Source organism: Rhincodon typus, chromosome 14 (genome assembly GCF_021869965.1).
Source record: "Rhincodon typus isolate 14 chromosome 14, sRhiTyp1.1, whole genome shotgun sequence".
Classification (NCBI taxonomy): Eukaryota; Metazoa; Chordata; class Chondrichthyes; order Orectolobiformes; family Rhincodontidae; genus Rhincodon; species Rhincodon typus.
The window spans coordinates 70,393,526-70,409,855 of NC_063345.1; the positions used below are offsets into that span (position 1 = coordinate 70,393,526).

General features: G+C 43.0%; 1 protein-coding gene across 4 annotated transcripts in view; it reads right to left on the reverse strand.

Annotated features, from left to right (window-relative positions):
- Positions 1-1,919: 1,919 nt before the first annotated feature.
- The window catches only part of LOC109922680 (zinc finger protein 239-like), a 28,511-nt gene continuing 14,100 nt past the window's right edge, over positions 1,920-16,330 (reverse strand). The window contains exons 4-5 of one of the 4 annotated variants that reach the window (XM_048605488.1): positions 13,827-13,945; positions 1,920-3,770 (exon numbers count right to left, since the gene is read on the reverse strand). In XM_048605488.1, the coding sequence (XP_048461445.1) occupies positions 2,553-3,677 (1,125 nt within the window). In that variant the 5' untranslated portion in view covers positions 3,678-3,770; positions 13,827-13,945 and the 3' untranslated portion in view covers positions 1,920-2,552. Of the gene's footprint in view, positions 3,851-13,826; positions 13,946-16,330 lie in introns of all 4 variants that reach the window. The other 3 variants (XM_048605486.1, XM_048605487.1, XM_048605485.1) reach the window with 3 other exon arrangements.

Consider the following 16,330-nt stretch of genomic DNA (forward strand, 5'->3'; position numbering starts at 1 on the left):
TCTCCGCCCTTAGCAGAATAGATTATGAAATGGTCGCTATTCGTCAGGGGAGGCGACAGCCTACTGGTATCATTGCTGGACTGTTATTTCAGAGACCCAGATAACGTTCTGGGGACTCGGGTTCAAATCCCGCCATGGCAGATGGTGGAATTTGAATTCAACAAAAAAAATCTGGAATTAAGAATTTAATGATGACCATGATCCCTTGTTGATTGCGGGTAAAAACCCATCTGGTTCACAAATGTCCTTTAGGGAAGGAAACTACCATCCTTACCCGGTCATCCTTACCTGATCTGGCCTAAATGTGACTCCAGATCCACAGCAATGTGGTTGACTCTGAACTGCCCTTTGGGCAATAAGAGATGGGCAATAAATGCTGCCTAGCCAGTAATGCCCTCATCCCGTTAATGATTAAAAAGAAAAATTCACATGGTAGCGCGCCAGAACTGAATGGTCCTTGATTTTGTTTTAGCAGGGGAAGGGAAGGGACACCTGTGCTCTGATTGGCTCCAAATGTTGCACCTACATTCCAAATAATTCTGAAAGTATTACTAATTTGGGCAACCATAAGAGGTCGAAAACAACCGACGACCTCCTCCCTCTTCCCTGTGGAGTTGGGCTACAGGATGGCTGGGATCCTTAGGAACCTCCATTGTACAGGGACTCACGATGTTCATTTTTGTTATTCTAGCTGTGTATGTTGTTTTCTCTTTTTTAAGGTGCAGTTGCCAACAAGCTTTTAAGAGTATGAACCATCCCCAACTACTAGTGAACACTGACACAAAGTATTCGTTTTGAACCAAGCCTACATCCTCTGGTTCCACACACACATTACCGCTGTGCTCCTTAATGGGCCTTACTCATTCCCGGTTATCCTTTAACCATTAATGTACTGTAAAACAACTCAGCATTTTCCTTTATTTTACTTGGCTGTATCAATGTATGTTCCCTCTAAAGCTCTCCTCATCTCCCCTTTAAGTTCCCTCTTGCACATTTACCTGAAAGTATCCACTTCCTGTGCACTCTGGCCAAATTATATCTGGTCTTATTAAAATCAACTAATTTGGAACTTTGATTGCAGACCCATTCTTATCCTTTTCCATAACAATCCTGAATCTTTTCAAAAGAGCTCTGATAACTGTCTGCAAAATGCTCCCCCACTGATACTTCGACCACTTTGGTTACCTAAAGTGAAGTCCAGGACCTCCCTCTTCCCTTGGGACTTCTACATCCCGGCTTCAAAAGCTTTCTGGATCTATTTTAAATGTTGTTCTAAATGTTTCACACTATGATAACCAGAGTTAATGTTGAGAAAGTTGAAATTCCCCACTATCATGACCCTATTACTTTTACACTGAAATTTGCCTCCTTACTTGCTCTGCTAGTTCTATGGGTTTATTTAAAGGAATATTCCAAGTTGTAATAAATTCCCTGAGCATAATTGTGACACCACCTCCTCTTCTGCCTCCTTCGCTGTCTCACATGAAGACCTTGTATCCTAAAGTATTGAGCCTCCAATTCTGCCTTTCTCTCAATCATGTCTCAGTGACAGCAATGTCATCATACTCTCATGTTTTAATTTGTATCCTAAACTCATCTACCTTGTTCGTTGAACTCATAGCATTAAAATCAATGGCTTCCAACCATGTCAAATTCCCTTGTACCTTAACCAGCCTGTAATGTCGATGCCTTACTGACTCACTTGTTGATTCTTTCCTTTTCTTCTTACCACCCTTTTGGACATTCTCTCTGGATTCCATACCCTTGCCAATTTAGGTTACACCCAGCCTCACAGCACTTGTAACTAAATTTCTAGCATTACAAGCTATATCTCACTCTGGATATGCCTTTTCCCAACCGCTCACATGAAGGCTACGCATGGTTACCTTATCTCTAAGGCACTCAAAATGAGGCAGATCTGATGCAATGTAGTTTTAATGAAAAGCTGATTTGTATATCTTTATCCCAAATAAGTCAATGAACCAGTGGCGTTTACAAACATCATCAGAAACAGGTCCAGAAAATGGTGTTTGGATACAGACAACATCATCAAAACCCAACACTGACAGTTACTGGGGAACTCATTGCTGTTTAAGCAGTCTTGATGAACCACTAACTCACTTTACAAACAATATGCAGGTGGACAGTCTTTATCCAGTATAAATGTGTTGATGTACAGCGATACTGTGATCATTTTCAAAACTTACCATACAGATACATAATTGTATCAACATTTTACTGACAATACCAGAACTTTAAATAGAGCAGGGTTTTAATAATATCAATACAAACGGTCCAATGATGATGGTTCATTGCTTGTTGTAAGTAAAAGCAGAACCCTTCACCTGTGGTTCTTCGTGAATTTTCTGGTGTATTTGCAAATAGCAAATCCTTTTACACAACAGAGCAGGAGATGCACCTAGTGTCATTTCACTGCTGTGTTAGCAGTTTGGATTGCAGAGTGAATCCCTTCCCACTTACGGAACAAGTGAATGGTCTCTCCCCAGACTGAACATGCTGGTGCATCAGCAGGTGAGTTGACTGAGTGAATGCTACTCCCCAGTGTGAACTCGCTGGTGTTTCAGCAGGTGGGATGACTGGTTAAATCCCTTCCCACAATCGGAGCAGGTGAATGGTTTCTCCCCAGTGTGAACTCGCTGGTGTCTCCGGAGGTTTGATGACCGACTGAACCCTCTCCCACACAGGGAGCAAGTGAATGGTTTCTCTCCAGTGTGAACTCGCTGGTGTATTTGCAGGCTGGATGACTGAGTGAATCCCATCCCACACTGGGAGCAGGTGAATGGTCTCTCCCCCGTGTGGACTCGCTGGTGGATCAGCAGGCTGGATGACTGCACGAATCCTTTCCCACATTCAGAACAGGTGAATGGTCTCTCCTCAGCGTGAACTCGCTGGTGTTTCCGTAGGCTGGATGACTGAATGAATCCCTTTCCACACACAGAGCAAGTGAATAATTTCTCCCCAGTGTGAACTCGCTGGTGTTTCCGCAGGCTGGATGACTGAGTGAATCCTTTCCCACATTCAGAACAGGTAAATGGTCTCTCAGTGTGAACTTGCTGGTGTTTCCGCAAGTTGGGTGACAAAGTGAATCCCTTCTCACAATCGGAACAAGCAAACTGTTTCTCCCCAGTGTGACTGCATTGGTGAATCTGCAGGCTGGATGACTGAGTGAATCTCATCCCACACTGGGAGCAAGTGAACAGTCTCCCCCTAGAATGAACTTGCTGATGTCTCAGTAGGCTGGATGACAGGGCAAATCCCTTCCCACAAGCAGAGCAGGTGAATGGTCTCTCCCCGGTGTGAATCCACTGGTGGGACCGCAGGTGGGATGACTGAGTGAATCCCATCCCACACTGGGAGCAGGTAAATGGTTTCTCCCCAGTGTGAATTCGCTGATGGATCCGCAGGTTGGATGACCGAGTGAATCCCATACCACACAGGGAGCAGGAGAATGGTCTCTCCCCAGTGTGAACTCGCTGGTGTGTCTGCAGGTTGGATGACCGAGTGAATCCCATCCCACAATCAGAGCAGATGAATGGCTTCTCCCCAGTGTGACTGCGTTGGTGCATTTCCAGGTGGGATGGGTAAAGACATCCCATCCCACAGTCACCACATTTCCACAGTCTCTCCTTCCTGTGACTGCGCTGGCGTTTGGACATGTCAGATGAATCTTCACAGACTCTTGCACACACAACGACGATATGTGCTTCTCCCCAGTGTGAACGGTGCTTTTTCCTTCAATGTTCAAAATCCTGAGATAGTGAGGGTATGATAAAGAGTGACTGTCAGATCTGGATGTGGTTTCATTTGAAATCCCTCATTGCAAAACAACCTTTCAAACAAAAAACAAATGCATTAGAAGAAACCAGAAGAACACACAGGTTGTGAAACTGACAGAAATTAATCTGGTCACTTCTGGAGATGATATTTAGGAAAAATGCTGGATTATCTTTAAAACTGACTGGTTCATAAATGTCCTTCAGGGAAGGGAACCAGTCAGTGTTTGCTCAAAACTATAGAAAGAGATAGAGGTGGGAGAGACAGGCATAAAACAGCGACATTTTATAGATCTACAACTGAATCCTGTTCCTGTTTTCTCCCCATACCCTCCGAATGGCTAAAAACAAGCGCATAGTTCCTGGAAAGTGTAGTTTCACGTGGATCGGGTGCTTAAGACAGTGGTTAGCATGCTTATCTTTATTGATCAGTGCATTGATCAATAAAGAGACCCAGGTTTGATTCAACTCTGTGGAGTTTACACATTCTCCTCGTGTCTGTGTGGGGTTCCTCTGTGTGCTCCAGTTTCCTTCCATATCCAAAGATGTGCGGGTTAGGTGGAGTAGCCATGGGAAATACACGGTTAAAGGGATAGGGTGGGATGCTCTTTGGATGGTTGGTGTGGAATCGTGGGCCAAACGGCCTGCTTCCATATTGTAGGGATTCTAGGGATTCTATTGTAGGGAGGTCATGTAACGGCTTATAGGACATTGGCCAGGCCAGTTTTAGAATACTCGTTCAATTCTAGTATCCCTGATTTTGGAAAAATGTTATCATGGCAGGATTTGTACACTTAATGTGAAGTTCCTGGGAGGTGTTGCTGAACAAAGAGACCTTGGAGTACAGGTTCATAGTTCCTTGAAAGTGGAGTCGCAGATAGACAAGACAATGAAGGAGGCATTTGGTACGCCAGCTGTTATTGGTCAGTGCATTGAGTCTTGGAATTGGGAGGTCATGTGGCAGCTGTACAGGACATTGGTCAGGCCGCTTTTGGAATACTACTTTCAGTTCTGGTCTCTCTGCTATTAGAAAGATGTGAAACTTGAAAGAGTTCAGAGAAGATTTACAAGAATGTTGCTAGGGTTGGCGTAATTGAACTATGGGTAGAGACTGAATACGCTGTGCCTATTTTCCCTGAGCTTTGGAGACTACGGGGTGACCTTATTGATGTTTATGAAATTGTGAGGAGCATTGGTAGGGTGAATAGTCAAGGTCTTTTTCCCAGGGTAGGGGAGTCTAATATGAGACGGCATAGGCTTAACGTGAGAGGGGAAAGACTTAAAAGAGACCTAAGGGGGAACTTTCTTTACGCAGAGGGTGGTGCACGTGCAGAATGAGCTGATTGGCATGGATGAGTTGGACTGAAGGATCTATTTCCATGCTCTGCATCTCAATGACTCTACGTTGTTAAACTTGAAAGGTTTCAGAAAAGATCTACGAGATTATTGCTAGGATTGGAGAGTTTGAGATAAAGGGAGAGGTTGAATAGGCTGGGGCTTTTTCCGTGGAGTGTCAGAGGCTGAGGGGTTATCTTATATGGGAGTATGGATAGGGCAAATAGCCAAGGTCTTTATTTCCCCAGGTTCAGCGAGTTCAAAACTAGAGGACATTGGTTTAAGGTGATAGAGGAAAGATTTAAAAGGAACCTGAGGGGCAATCTTTTTACTCAGAGGTTGGTGCGTGTATGGAAAGAGCTGCCAGTAGAGGTGGTGGACACAGGTATAATTACAACAGTTAAAAGGCATCTGGATGGGTACATGAATTGGAAGTGTTCAGAGGTATACGGGCCAAATGCTCGCAAATGGGACTAGATCAGTTTAGGATATCAGGTCGAGATGGACAAGTTGAACTGAAAGGTCTGTTTCGTGCTGTCTAACTCTGACTCTAAGTGCTTAAGTAAAATGGTGGAAATATGAAAGAAAAACAAATGTGCTGAGCAGCAGGTCTGGCAGAAATGGTGACAGATTGCAACCTTGAAGTGTTCAGATGATCTTACAAGGCGCTACGATATAGGTTACACGCAGAGTGCCAGAAAATGGGACAACAGTAAGTAGGTGCTTGATGATCAGAATGGATATGATGGGGTCATTATGTTCAACAACTTTGAGACTCAGGTAGGAGTGGCAAGCAGTGAAGAATGCAAATGATACAATGGGCTTCATAGTGAGAGGATTCAAGTACAGGAGCAGGGATGCCTTTCTGTAAGGGCTTTAGTGAAACCACGCCTGGAATACTGTGTGCACCTTTGTTTTCCTTTCCAAAGGATGGATGCCCTGGCTATTGAGAGCGTGAAAAGGAGATTCACCAGACTGATTCCTGGGATGTCGGGACTGATGTACAAAGAGAGTCTTGATCTTTGTTTAATCCTTCTTTCTTTTGTCTTTCTGAGCTGCTGACTCCATCACTAACTAAAATTATACCTTGCACTTCCTGATCTGAATATGACCCATTCAAACTACACTTTGGTTCCCATTCCCCTGCTATACTCATTTAAAACCTCACCAACAGAACTGACAAAAGGCCCCAAAAGGATATTTATCCCAGCTTTGCCCAGGGGCAATCGGTCTGGCTTGTACAGTTCCCATCTAACTCAGAAATGGCCCTAATGCTTAAGAATCTAAACAGTTCTCTGCTACACCTTTCTCTAACCACACATTCATCTGATCTATCCTCTTATTCCTGCTTTTGCAAGCATATGGCACTGGGAGTAAGTCTGACATTATTACATTTGAGGACCTACATTTTAAAGTATCTTCTATCTTCCTATATTCAGCTTTCATGGAATACCTGCGGCTCAACAAGTCCATACCAACCCTCAAGAGCATCCCACCCAGACCCATCCCCTATAACCCACCTAATCTACACATCCCTGAACACTATGGGCAATTTAGCATGGCTAATCCACCTAGCCTGCACATCTTTGGACTGTGGGAGGAAACCAGAGCACCTGGAGGAAACCCACACAGACACGGGGAGAGTGTGCAAACTCCACATAGACAGTCACCCGAGGGTGGAATCGAACTCGGGTCCCTGGTGCTATGAGGCAGCAGTGCTAACCACTGAGCCAACGAGCCACCCTCTCTCTCTCTGCAAATTAAATATCCTGGAAACAAATCTGCACCTGGATTAAATCACTGCTTAACCTCAGAGACAGTCAGACTGCAGATGTTGGAAGCTAGAGTCAATATATGCGGAGCTGGAAAAGCACAGCAGGTCAGACAGCGTCCGAGGAGCAGGGAAGTCAACGGTTCGAGCTGAAACCCTTTGTCACCAAAATGTTGACTTCGCTACTCCTCGGATGCAGTCTGACCCACTGCTTAACCTTCTCAGCTCCAAGGATAATTATCTGATCTTCTGCTACCTCTCCACAAAAGAGAAGCCCATCCTAATTTTAACTTATTAGAGTCAGAGGGCTGCACCACACAGAAGCAGACTCTTTGGTCCAATTTGTCCAAGCCAAGTAGATATCCTAAATAAATCTAGTCTACCCTACCCATGCCCCTCATGATTTTATAAACTTCCATAAAGTCACCTCTCAGTCTCCAATGGTCCAGTGAAAATAGCCCCAGTCTTTTCAGCCTCTCCTTATAGCTCAAACCCTCCAACCCTGGAAACATCTTTGCAAGCCTTTTGTGAACCTTTTCAAGTTTCAAAACATCTTTCCTAGAGCAGGGAGACCAGAACTGAATGCAGAATTCCAGAAGTGGCCTAACCAATGTCCCGTTTTGCCGCAACATGATGTTACAACTTCAATATGCAATGCACTGACCAACAAAGGCAAGTGTACCAAAAGCCTTCTTCATACCCTGCCTACGTGTGACTCCACTTTCAAGGAACTTGCATCCCAAGGTCTTTGTTCAGCAACACTCCCCAGGACCTTACCATTAAGTGTATAAGTCCTGCCCTGATTTGCCTTGCCAAAATGCAGCACTTCATATTTACCTAAATTAAACTCCATCTGCCACTCCTCGCCCATTTGCCCATTTGATCAAGGTCCCATTGTACTCTGAGGTAATCTTCTTCACTGTCCACTGCACCTCCAGTTTTAGTGTTTTCTGTAAACTTACTAACCATACCTCATATTCACATCAAAATCATTTACATAAATGACAAAAAGCAGTGGACCCAGCGTCGATCCTTACAGCACACTGCTGACCACACGGCTCCAGTCTGAAAAGCAACCCTCCACCTCTAGCCTCTGTCTCCCACCCTCAAGCCAATTTTATATCCAAATGGCTAGCTCTCCCTGTTTTCCACGTTAGCCATGTCTTTCTGAAGTCCATATTGATAACATCCACAGCTCTGCCTTCATTAATCTTCTTTGTCAGTTCTTCAAAAAACTCAATCCAAGTTAGTGAGATACGACTTCCATGCACAAAGCCACGTTGACGATCCCTAATCATTCCTTGCCTTGCCAAATACATGTAAATTCTGTCCCTCAGCATCCCTTCCAACAAATTGCCTACAACTGACTTCAGGCTCAACTGGTCTATTGTTCCCTGGCCTTTCCTTGCTTCCTTTCTTAAATAATGGCACCTAATTTCCCGCACTTCATCTGTGGCTATTGATGATACAAATATCTCAGCAAGGCCCGAGCAATCACTTACCCAGCTTCCCAAAAAATTCTGGGATTCACCTCATCAGATGCCAGGGATTTAGCCACCTTTATGCAATTTAAGACATGCAGTACCTGTTCCTGTGTAATATGGACACTTTTCAAGTTATCACTATTTATTTCTCCAAATTCTCTAGCTTCCACGTCCTTTTCCAGTAGAAGCTGACATGAAGTAGTCATACAGTATCTCTCCCACCTCCTGCAGTTCCATCAACGGCCTTGCTGATCTTTAAGGGTCCCTATTCTCTGCCTAGTTACTCTTTTATCCTTGATGTATTTGTAGACTCTCTTTGGATTCTCCTTAAACTTATTTCCCAAAGATATCTCATGTCCCCTTTTTTGCCCTCCTGATTTCCCTCAAGTATACTCCTACTGCACTTATACTGCTCTAGGGATTCAGTCAAACCCACTTGTCCATACCTGACATATGTCTTCTTTGTTTTCTTGACCAGAGCCTCAATTTGTCTAGTCATCCAGCATCCTCCTCACCTAACAGTCTTGCCCTTAATACGACATACTGTCTCTGTACTCTCGTTGTCTCATTTTTGAAAATCTATGGAGGCAATGGCAGGCGAGGACATTGAAATGATCATTATCACTAAAGAGGTATTGTTGGGCAAGCTAATGGGCTAAAGGTAGACAGGTCCCCTGGCCCTGACTGAACACATCCCAGGGGGCAAAAAGAGATGGCGGGGGGAATAGCAAATGTGCCCGTGGTGATTCACTAAAATTTCCTGGACTCTGGGACAATTCTAGCAACAAAGCAGCAAACGTGATGTCACTATTTTGAAAAAAGGCGGGTAACTATGGACCCATTAGCTTAACTTCTGCAGTGGGGAAAAAGCTTGAATCTATCAAAGGAGAAATAGCGAGATATCTAGATAGAAGTTGTCCCATCATGCAGGTGCAGCACAGAGTCATTAGAGGCAGGTCATGTTTAAAATTATTGACTGGAATTCTTTGAGGATATTACAAGTGTGGTGGACAACGGGGAACCAGTGGATGTGGTGTATTTGGATTTCAAGAAGGCATTCGACAAACTGCCACACAAAAGGCTGCTGCATAAGATAAAGATGCATGGCACTACAGGTAATTTATTAGCATGGATAGGGGATTGGTTAATGTACAGCAAGCAAAGAGTGGGGATAAATGGGTGTTTGAATTAGTGTTGGGACCGCAATTATTTACAATTTACACAGATGATTTGGAGTTGGGACCAAGTGTAGTGAGTCAGAGTTCACAGATGACACTAAGATGATTGGTAGAGCAAAGTGTGCAGGGGCCACTCTAAGTCTGCAGAGGGATATAGGTAGGTTAAGTGCGTGGGCAAGAGTCTGGCAGTTGGAGTACAATATTAGTAAATGTGAGGTCATTCATTTTGGTTGGAATAGCAACAAACTGGACTATTATGTAAATGGTGAAAAATTATAGCATGGTGCTGTGCAGACAGGCCTGGGTGTCCTTGTGCAGGAATCACAAAATGTTGGTTTGCAGATGCAGCAGGTAATTACGACAGCAAATGAAATATTGTCCTTCATTGCTAGAGGGATGGAGTTTACAAACAGGGAGGTTATGCTGCAGTATAGGGTGCTGATGAGGCTATGCCTGGAGTACTACGTGCCGTTTTGGTCTCCTTACTTCAGCAAGGATGTAGTGGCACTGGATGGAGTGCAGAGGAGGTTTACTAGGTTGGTTTTGGAATTGAGAAGGTTGGCTTATGAGAAGAGATTCAGTAGTAGCAGTACTACACTATTGGAATTTAGAAGAATGAGGTGGGAGGATCTTACAGAAAGCTATAATATTATGAAGGGAATTGATAAGATAGATGATGAAGAGAGGTTGTTTCCACTGGTGGGAGAAGTAGAGAGCAAAGCCTCAAAATAAGGGGGAGCAGATTTAGGACCGAGTTGAGGAGGAACTTCTTCAAGCTAAAGGGCTGTGAATCTATGGAATTCCCTGCTGAGTGAAGCAGTTGAGGCTACCTTCTTGAATGTTTTTAAGGCAAAAGGTAGATTTTTGAACAGTAAAGGAATTAAGGGTTATGGTGAGTGGGCAGGAAAGTGGAGCTGAGTCCATGAAAAGATCAGTCACAATCTTATTGAATGGCTTGACAGGCCAGATGGCCAACTACTGCTATTTCTTATGCTCTTATGTTGCCACTTTCCAGCCATCCCTTTACCTGTGAACAGGGTCCCCCAATCAAATTTTGAAAGTTCTTGCCTTGTCCCATCAAAACTGGCCTTCGCCTAATTTAAAACTTCGACATTTCGATCTGGTCTAGCCTTTCCATAACTACTTTAAAAATAATGGAATTATCATAGAATCTCTACAAGCGTGGAAGCAGGCCATTCTGCCTATAAGTCCGCATCAACCCTCTGAACAGCCTCTTACGCAATCCCAGTAACCCTGCATTTCCCATGGCTGATCCACCTAACCTGCACATCCCTGGACACTACGGGCAATTGAGCCTGACTAATTCATGTAACCTGCACAGCTTTGGACTGCGGAAGGAAACCGGAGCACCTGGAGGAAACCCACGCAAACATGGGGAGAATGTGTGAACTCCACACAGACAGTCACCAGAGGGTGAAATCAAACCCAGGTCTCTGGTGCTGAGGCAGTAGTGCTAACCACTGAGCCACATACCGTGAGATCTCTGGTGCTGAAGTGCCAATCCCACTGATAAGCCAGTCACTTGCCCTCCCTTATTTCCCAAGAGAAGGTCACATTTTGCTCCTTCTCTAGTAGGTACATTCTACAAACTCAATCAGAACATTTTCCTGTACACACTGAACAAATAATTTTCCATCCAAGCCCTTAACAATTCGACAGCCCCAATCTATGTTTGGATAGTTAAAAACACCTATCATTAGAACCTTATTATTCTTACAAATAACAGATCTCCCCAAAAATTTGCTTCTCAATTTCCCACTGATTATTAGGGGGTATCTATTGTACAATTCCAATAAAGTGATCATCCATTTCTTATTTCTAAGTTCCACTCAAATAACTTCTCTGGACGTACTCCCAGGAATATTTCACTAAGTACAGCCATAATATTATCCCTAATCAAAAACACCACTCCCCCTCATCTCTAGTCCCCCTTTCTATCTTTCTTATACCCTGGAACATTAAGCTGCCAGTTCTATCCATTCCGGAGTCATATTTCTGTAATAGCTAAGATATCCCAGTCCCATGTTCCCAACCATGCCCTGAGCTCATCTGCCTTACCTGTCACGCCTCTTGCATTGAAATAAATGCAGTCTAACTTGTCAGTCCTATCTCGTTCTCCGCCTTGATCCTACCTGCCTTGACTGTTGGACTTCTCACTTGTACCAGCTTCAGATGTATCTCTTTTCTCACTATCTCTTTGGGTTTACCCTCACTCCCTTACTGGTTTAACGCCTCCCGAGTAGCACTAGCAAATCTCTCTGCCTGGATATTTGTCCCCTTCCAATTCAGGTACAATCCATCCTTCTTAAACAGGTCAATTCTACCCCAGAAGAGATTCCAATGATCCAAAAATGTGAATCCTTCTCCAACTCCTCTGCCATGCATTCATCTGCTCTATCCTGCTATTCTTATTCTCATTAGCATGTGGCACCGGGAGTAATCCAGATATTACTATCCACGAGGACTTACTTATTAACCTCCAGCCTAATTTCCTACATTCTCTCATTAGGACCTCATCCTTTTCTCTTCCTATGTCACTGGTACCAATGTACAATGACCTCCTACTGGTCATTCTCCCCTTTGAGAATAGTCTGCACCCCCTCTGATACATCCTTGATCCTGGCACCAGGGAAGGAACACACCATTCTGATGTCTCTCTGACGGCTGCATAAACAGCAGTCTGTGCCTCTGACTAAGTTCCACTCAAATAACTTCTCTGGACGTACTCCCAGGAATATTTCACCAAGTACAGCCTTAATATTATCCCTAATCAAAAACAACCACTCCCCCTCATCTCTAGTCCCCCTTTCTATCTTTCTTATCACATTCAATCACTTGGAACCTCAAGTACCCTTTGTTACAGTCGAGCTAGTCTTGGTACCAGTAACCTGGTTGTCAGTGCTACATTCCCCTGAAAATCTATCACACCTGCATTGTCCAAAACAGCATACTTGTTCGAGATGGGGATAGCCACAGGAGACTTCTGCACTACCTGGCTACCTCTCCTATCTTTCCTAGAAATAACCCATCTACCTGACTGTACATGCAATTTTTCTACATTCTTGAAACTACTATCTATCACACCCCCGGCTCCTATAAATTGCTCATTGCCTTTAACTGTCGCTCCAACTGATCCAATAGGATTTGCAACCACACTTCCTGCTGCCATAATCGTCAGGATCACTGAAATTCTCCCTAATCTCCCAGATCTGACAGGAGGAGTACATCGCTCTACGAATGACCATCTCTGCACCTTAACAATCTACAAACCCAAAAAAGGGACAGTCTTACTCTTCGAAAAACACTACTCTGGAATAGCTTAGTACCTGTGATTTATGTTTAAAAAATGTCATCAAGCGAAAGTAAGACACATCTTAAAAACAAACCTTCACCTTACTCAATGTTGTAGATTTACTAACAAAAAAAAATTAAGACTTATGTTTTAAGAGACATAAAACCACTGAGCTGATCCCTGGTGTGGGTAGTTCTGATAATGAGATCTCTCCAAGGTCACCTATGAAATGTCACTGTTTGTTTTTCTTTTGTCCCAACTCCATTTCCAGAGAGGCATGCAACTTCAAAGCCAGTCAGCTGGGAGAGCTCACTCCTTGGTTTTATTCATCGGGTGTGGTCTTTGCTGACTAGATCGGTATTTATTGGGCATCATTATTTGGTTTGGAGAAAGAGGTAGTGAACTGCCTTCTTGAAATGCTGCAGTTCACGTGCTGTAAGTGCACCACAGTGCTATTTCGACGATAACCTTCTGTGGTCTCACACAGCCCTCCCCATCTCTGTAATCCCCGTCCAGCCTCTCAGCCCTCCCCAACACTGTAATCCTCTTCAGCCTCAGAAATTACATTTCCATGGTAGAACATTTTTATTTTCATTCATTTTTGGTTCTTTTGTATCAAAAACACAAATAAAAACCCCAAAAATGTGCGTGGTATTGTTTTCAGAGTTCTGTTAACAGACGTTTTGGAGAGGTCTACACAAGGACGGCTGAGTTCTTTTCTCAAATTATACGCGTAGAAGGACAGTTTTTTTCTTTAAAAGCATCGCTGAAAAGGAAGGCGATGACCTAATGATGTTTTCACTAGACTAGTAATGTGGAGACCCTAGTAATCTTCTGGGGACATGGGTTCAAATTAAAAGTCTAATGATGACCATGAAATCCTTGTTTATTGTCAGGAAGAGCCCATTTGGTTCACTAATATCCTTTTAAAAAGGAAACTGCCATTCTTACCTGGTCTGGCCTACATGTGATTCCAAACTCACAGCAATGTGACTCTCAACTCTCAACTGCCCTCTGAGCAATTAACAATGAGTAATGAATGCTGGCCCAGCCATTAATGTCCTCATCATCTGAACAAATAAAGAAAAAGATCTTTTTAAATCACTGGGTGGACTTTTTTTTTAAAAGTTTGTTTACAGAGTTTTTCAAATAAAAGGAATGATTATCTTGATGGGATTGTACTATAGACCCTTAAATAGTCAGTGCAAAACTGATGAGCAAATGTGAAGAGAAATTTCAGATATGTGTCAGAATAATAATGTTGTAATAGCAGGTGATTTCATTTTTCCAAACATTGACTGGGACTACCATAGCGTTAAAGGTTTGAAGAATTTATTAAATGAGTTCAAGAAAATTTTCTTTATCAAGATGTAAACTGTCCTAGCAGAGAAGGAGCAAAACTTGACATTCTCTCGGGTAATAGGCAGGGCAAGTGACTGAAGTGATAGTAGGAGAACACTTTTAGGTCTAGTAATCAAAATTCTCTGTTTTAGAATAGTTATGGAAAATGATAAGCCTTCCATAAAAATGAGAGGTTTTAATTGGAATAACGCAAATTTTAATACTATGAGACAAGGACTTTCAGAAGTTGATTGCGGTAGATTGTTTGTAGGTAAAGGGACGTCTGCTAAGTGGGAGGCTTTCAAAAGTGTGACAACATGAGTTTGGAGGCACTATGTGTTAGAGTGAACAGTCAGGCTGTTAGGATTAGAAAACAATGGATGAATAAAGATATTGAGGCTCTAGTCAAGATTAAAAAGAGTCATACATCAGGTACAGACAACTGGGTTCAAATAAATCTCTTGAACAGTATCAAGAGCGTAGGGGCATTCTTAAGAGGGAAACCAGGAAGGCAAAGAGAGAATATGCGATAGCCTTGGCAAATAAGGTTAAAGATAATCCAAAGAGATTCAACGAGTACATTAAGAGCAAGATAGCAGCTAGAGAGACAGTAGAGCCCTCTTAAAGATCAAAGAGGTCATCTTTGTGTTAATTCTCAGGAGATGGGAGAGATATTAAATAAATAGTCTGCATAGTTTTTACTGTGGAGAAAGAAATGGAGGCTAGAGAACTCAGGGAATTAAATATTGAAGTTTTGGAAACAGTTCACACATTACAGAAGAGAATGTGCTGAAAGTCTTAGAAATCCAAAGGTGGATAAATCTCCAGGACCTGATCTAGTGTATCCCAGGACATTGTGAGAAGCAAGGGAGGAAATTGTGGGGCCACTTGCAGAAATATTTGTATGATCTACAATTACGGGTGAGGTGCATGATGACTGCAGAGTGACTAATGTTGCCCCTTTGTTTAACAACAAATGCAAGGAGAAGCCTGGGAACTATAGACCTGCGAACCTGACTTTGGTGGTGGGTAAGTTGTTGGAGGTGATTCTGAAAGATAGGATTTATATGCATTTGGAGAGGCATGAAGTGATTAGGGATAGTCAGTGTGGCTTTGTGAGAGGGTGTTTCACAAACTTGATTGAGTTTTTTGAGGGAGTAACCGAGAAGACTGATGAGGGCGGAGTGGTAGATATTGAATAACTGGACTTTCATAAATCTTTTGACAACATTCTGCATGGAAGGCTAATTCATAAAGTTAGATCACATGTGATTCAGGGGGAACTTGCCAACTGGATACAAAATTAGTTTAACAGTAGGAGACAGAGTGATGAAGGGTTGTTTTTCGAACTGAAGGCCTGTGACAGCGGTGCTCCACAGGGATCAGTGCTGGGTCCACTTCTGTTTGTCATTTATATAAATGAGTGAGATGAGAATATAGAAGGCATAGTTATTAAGTTTGTAGGTGACACCAAAATTGGTGGTATACTGGACAGTAACAGTAATCTCTTTGTAAGATTACAAAGAGATCTTGATCAATTGAGTCAAATAGCTGAAGAGTGGCAGATGGAGTTTAATTTGGATAATTGCAAGAATTGCATTTTGGTAAAACGAATAAGGGCAGGACTTACACAATTAGAAGTAGGGCTTTGGTTAGTGTTGGAAAACAGAGATACCTAGGGGTTCAGATCTTTGAAGTTTGTGTCACATATAGATAGGGTAGTTAAGATGATGTTTAGCACGCTGCCTTCATTGCTCAGACCTTGGACTACAGGAGCTGGGACATTATATTGAGGGTGTACAGGGTGTTGGTGAGGCTTCTTCTGGAGTACTGTGTCCAGTTCTGGTTGCCCTGTTATTGGAAGGATATTATTAAGCTGGAAAGGGTTCAGAAGAGATTTACTCGGATGTTGCTGGGATTGGAGGGTTTGAGTTATAAGGGGAGGTTCAATGGACTGGCACTGTTTTCACTGGAGCTGAGGAGTAATCTTATTAGAAGTTTAGAAAATCACAAAGGGTATAGATAAGGAGAATGGCAGGTGTCCTTTCCCTAGGTTGGGGGATTTCAAGATGAAGATACATATTCTTTAAAGTGAGAGGAAAAAGATTTTTAAA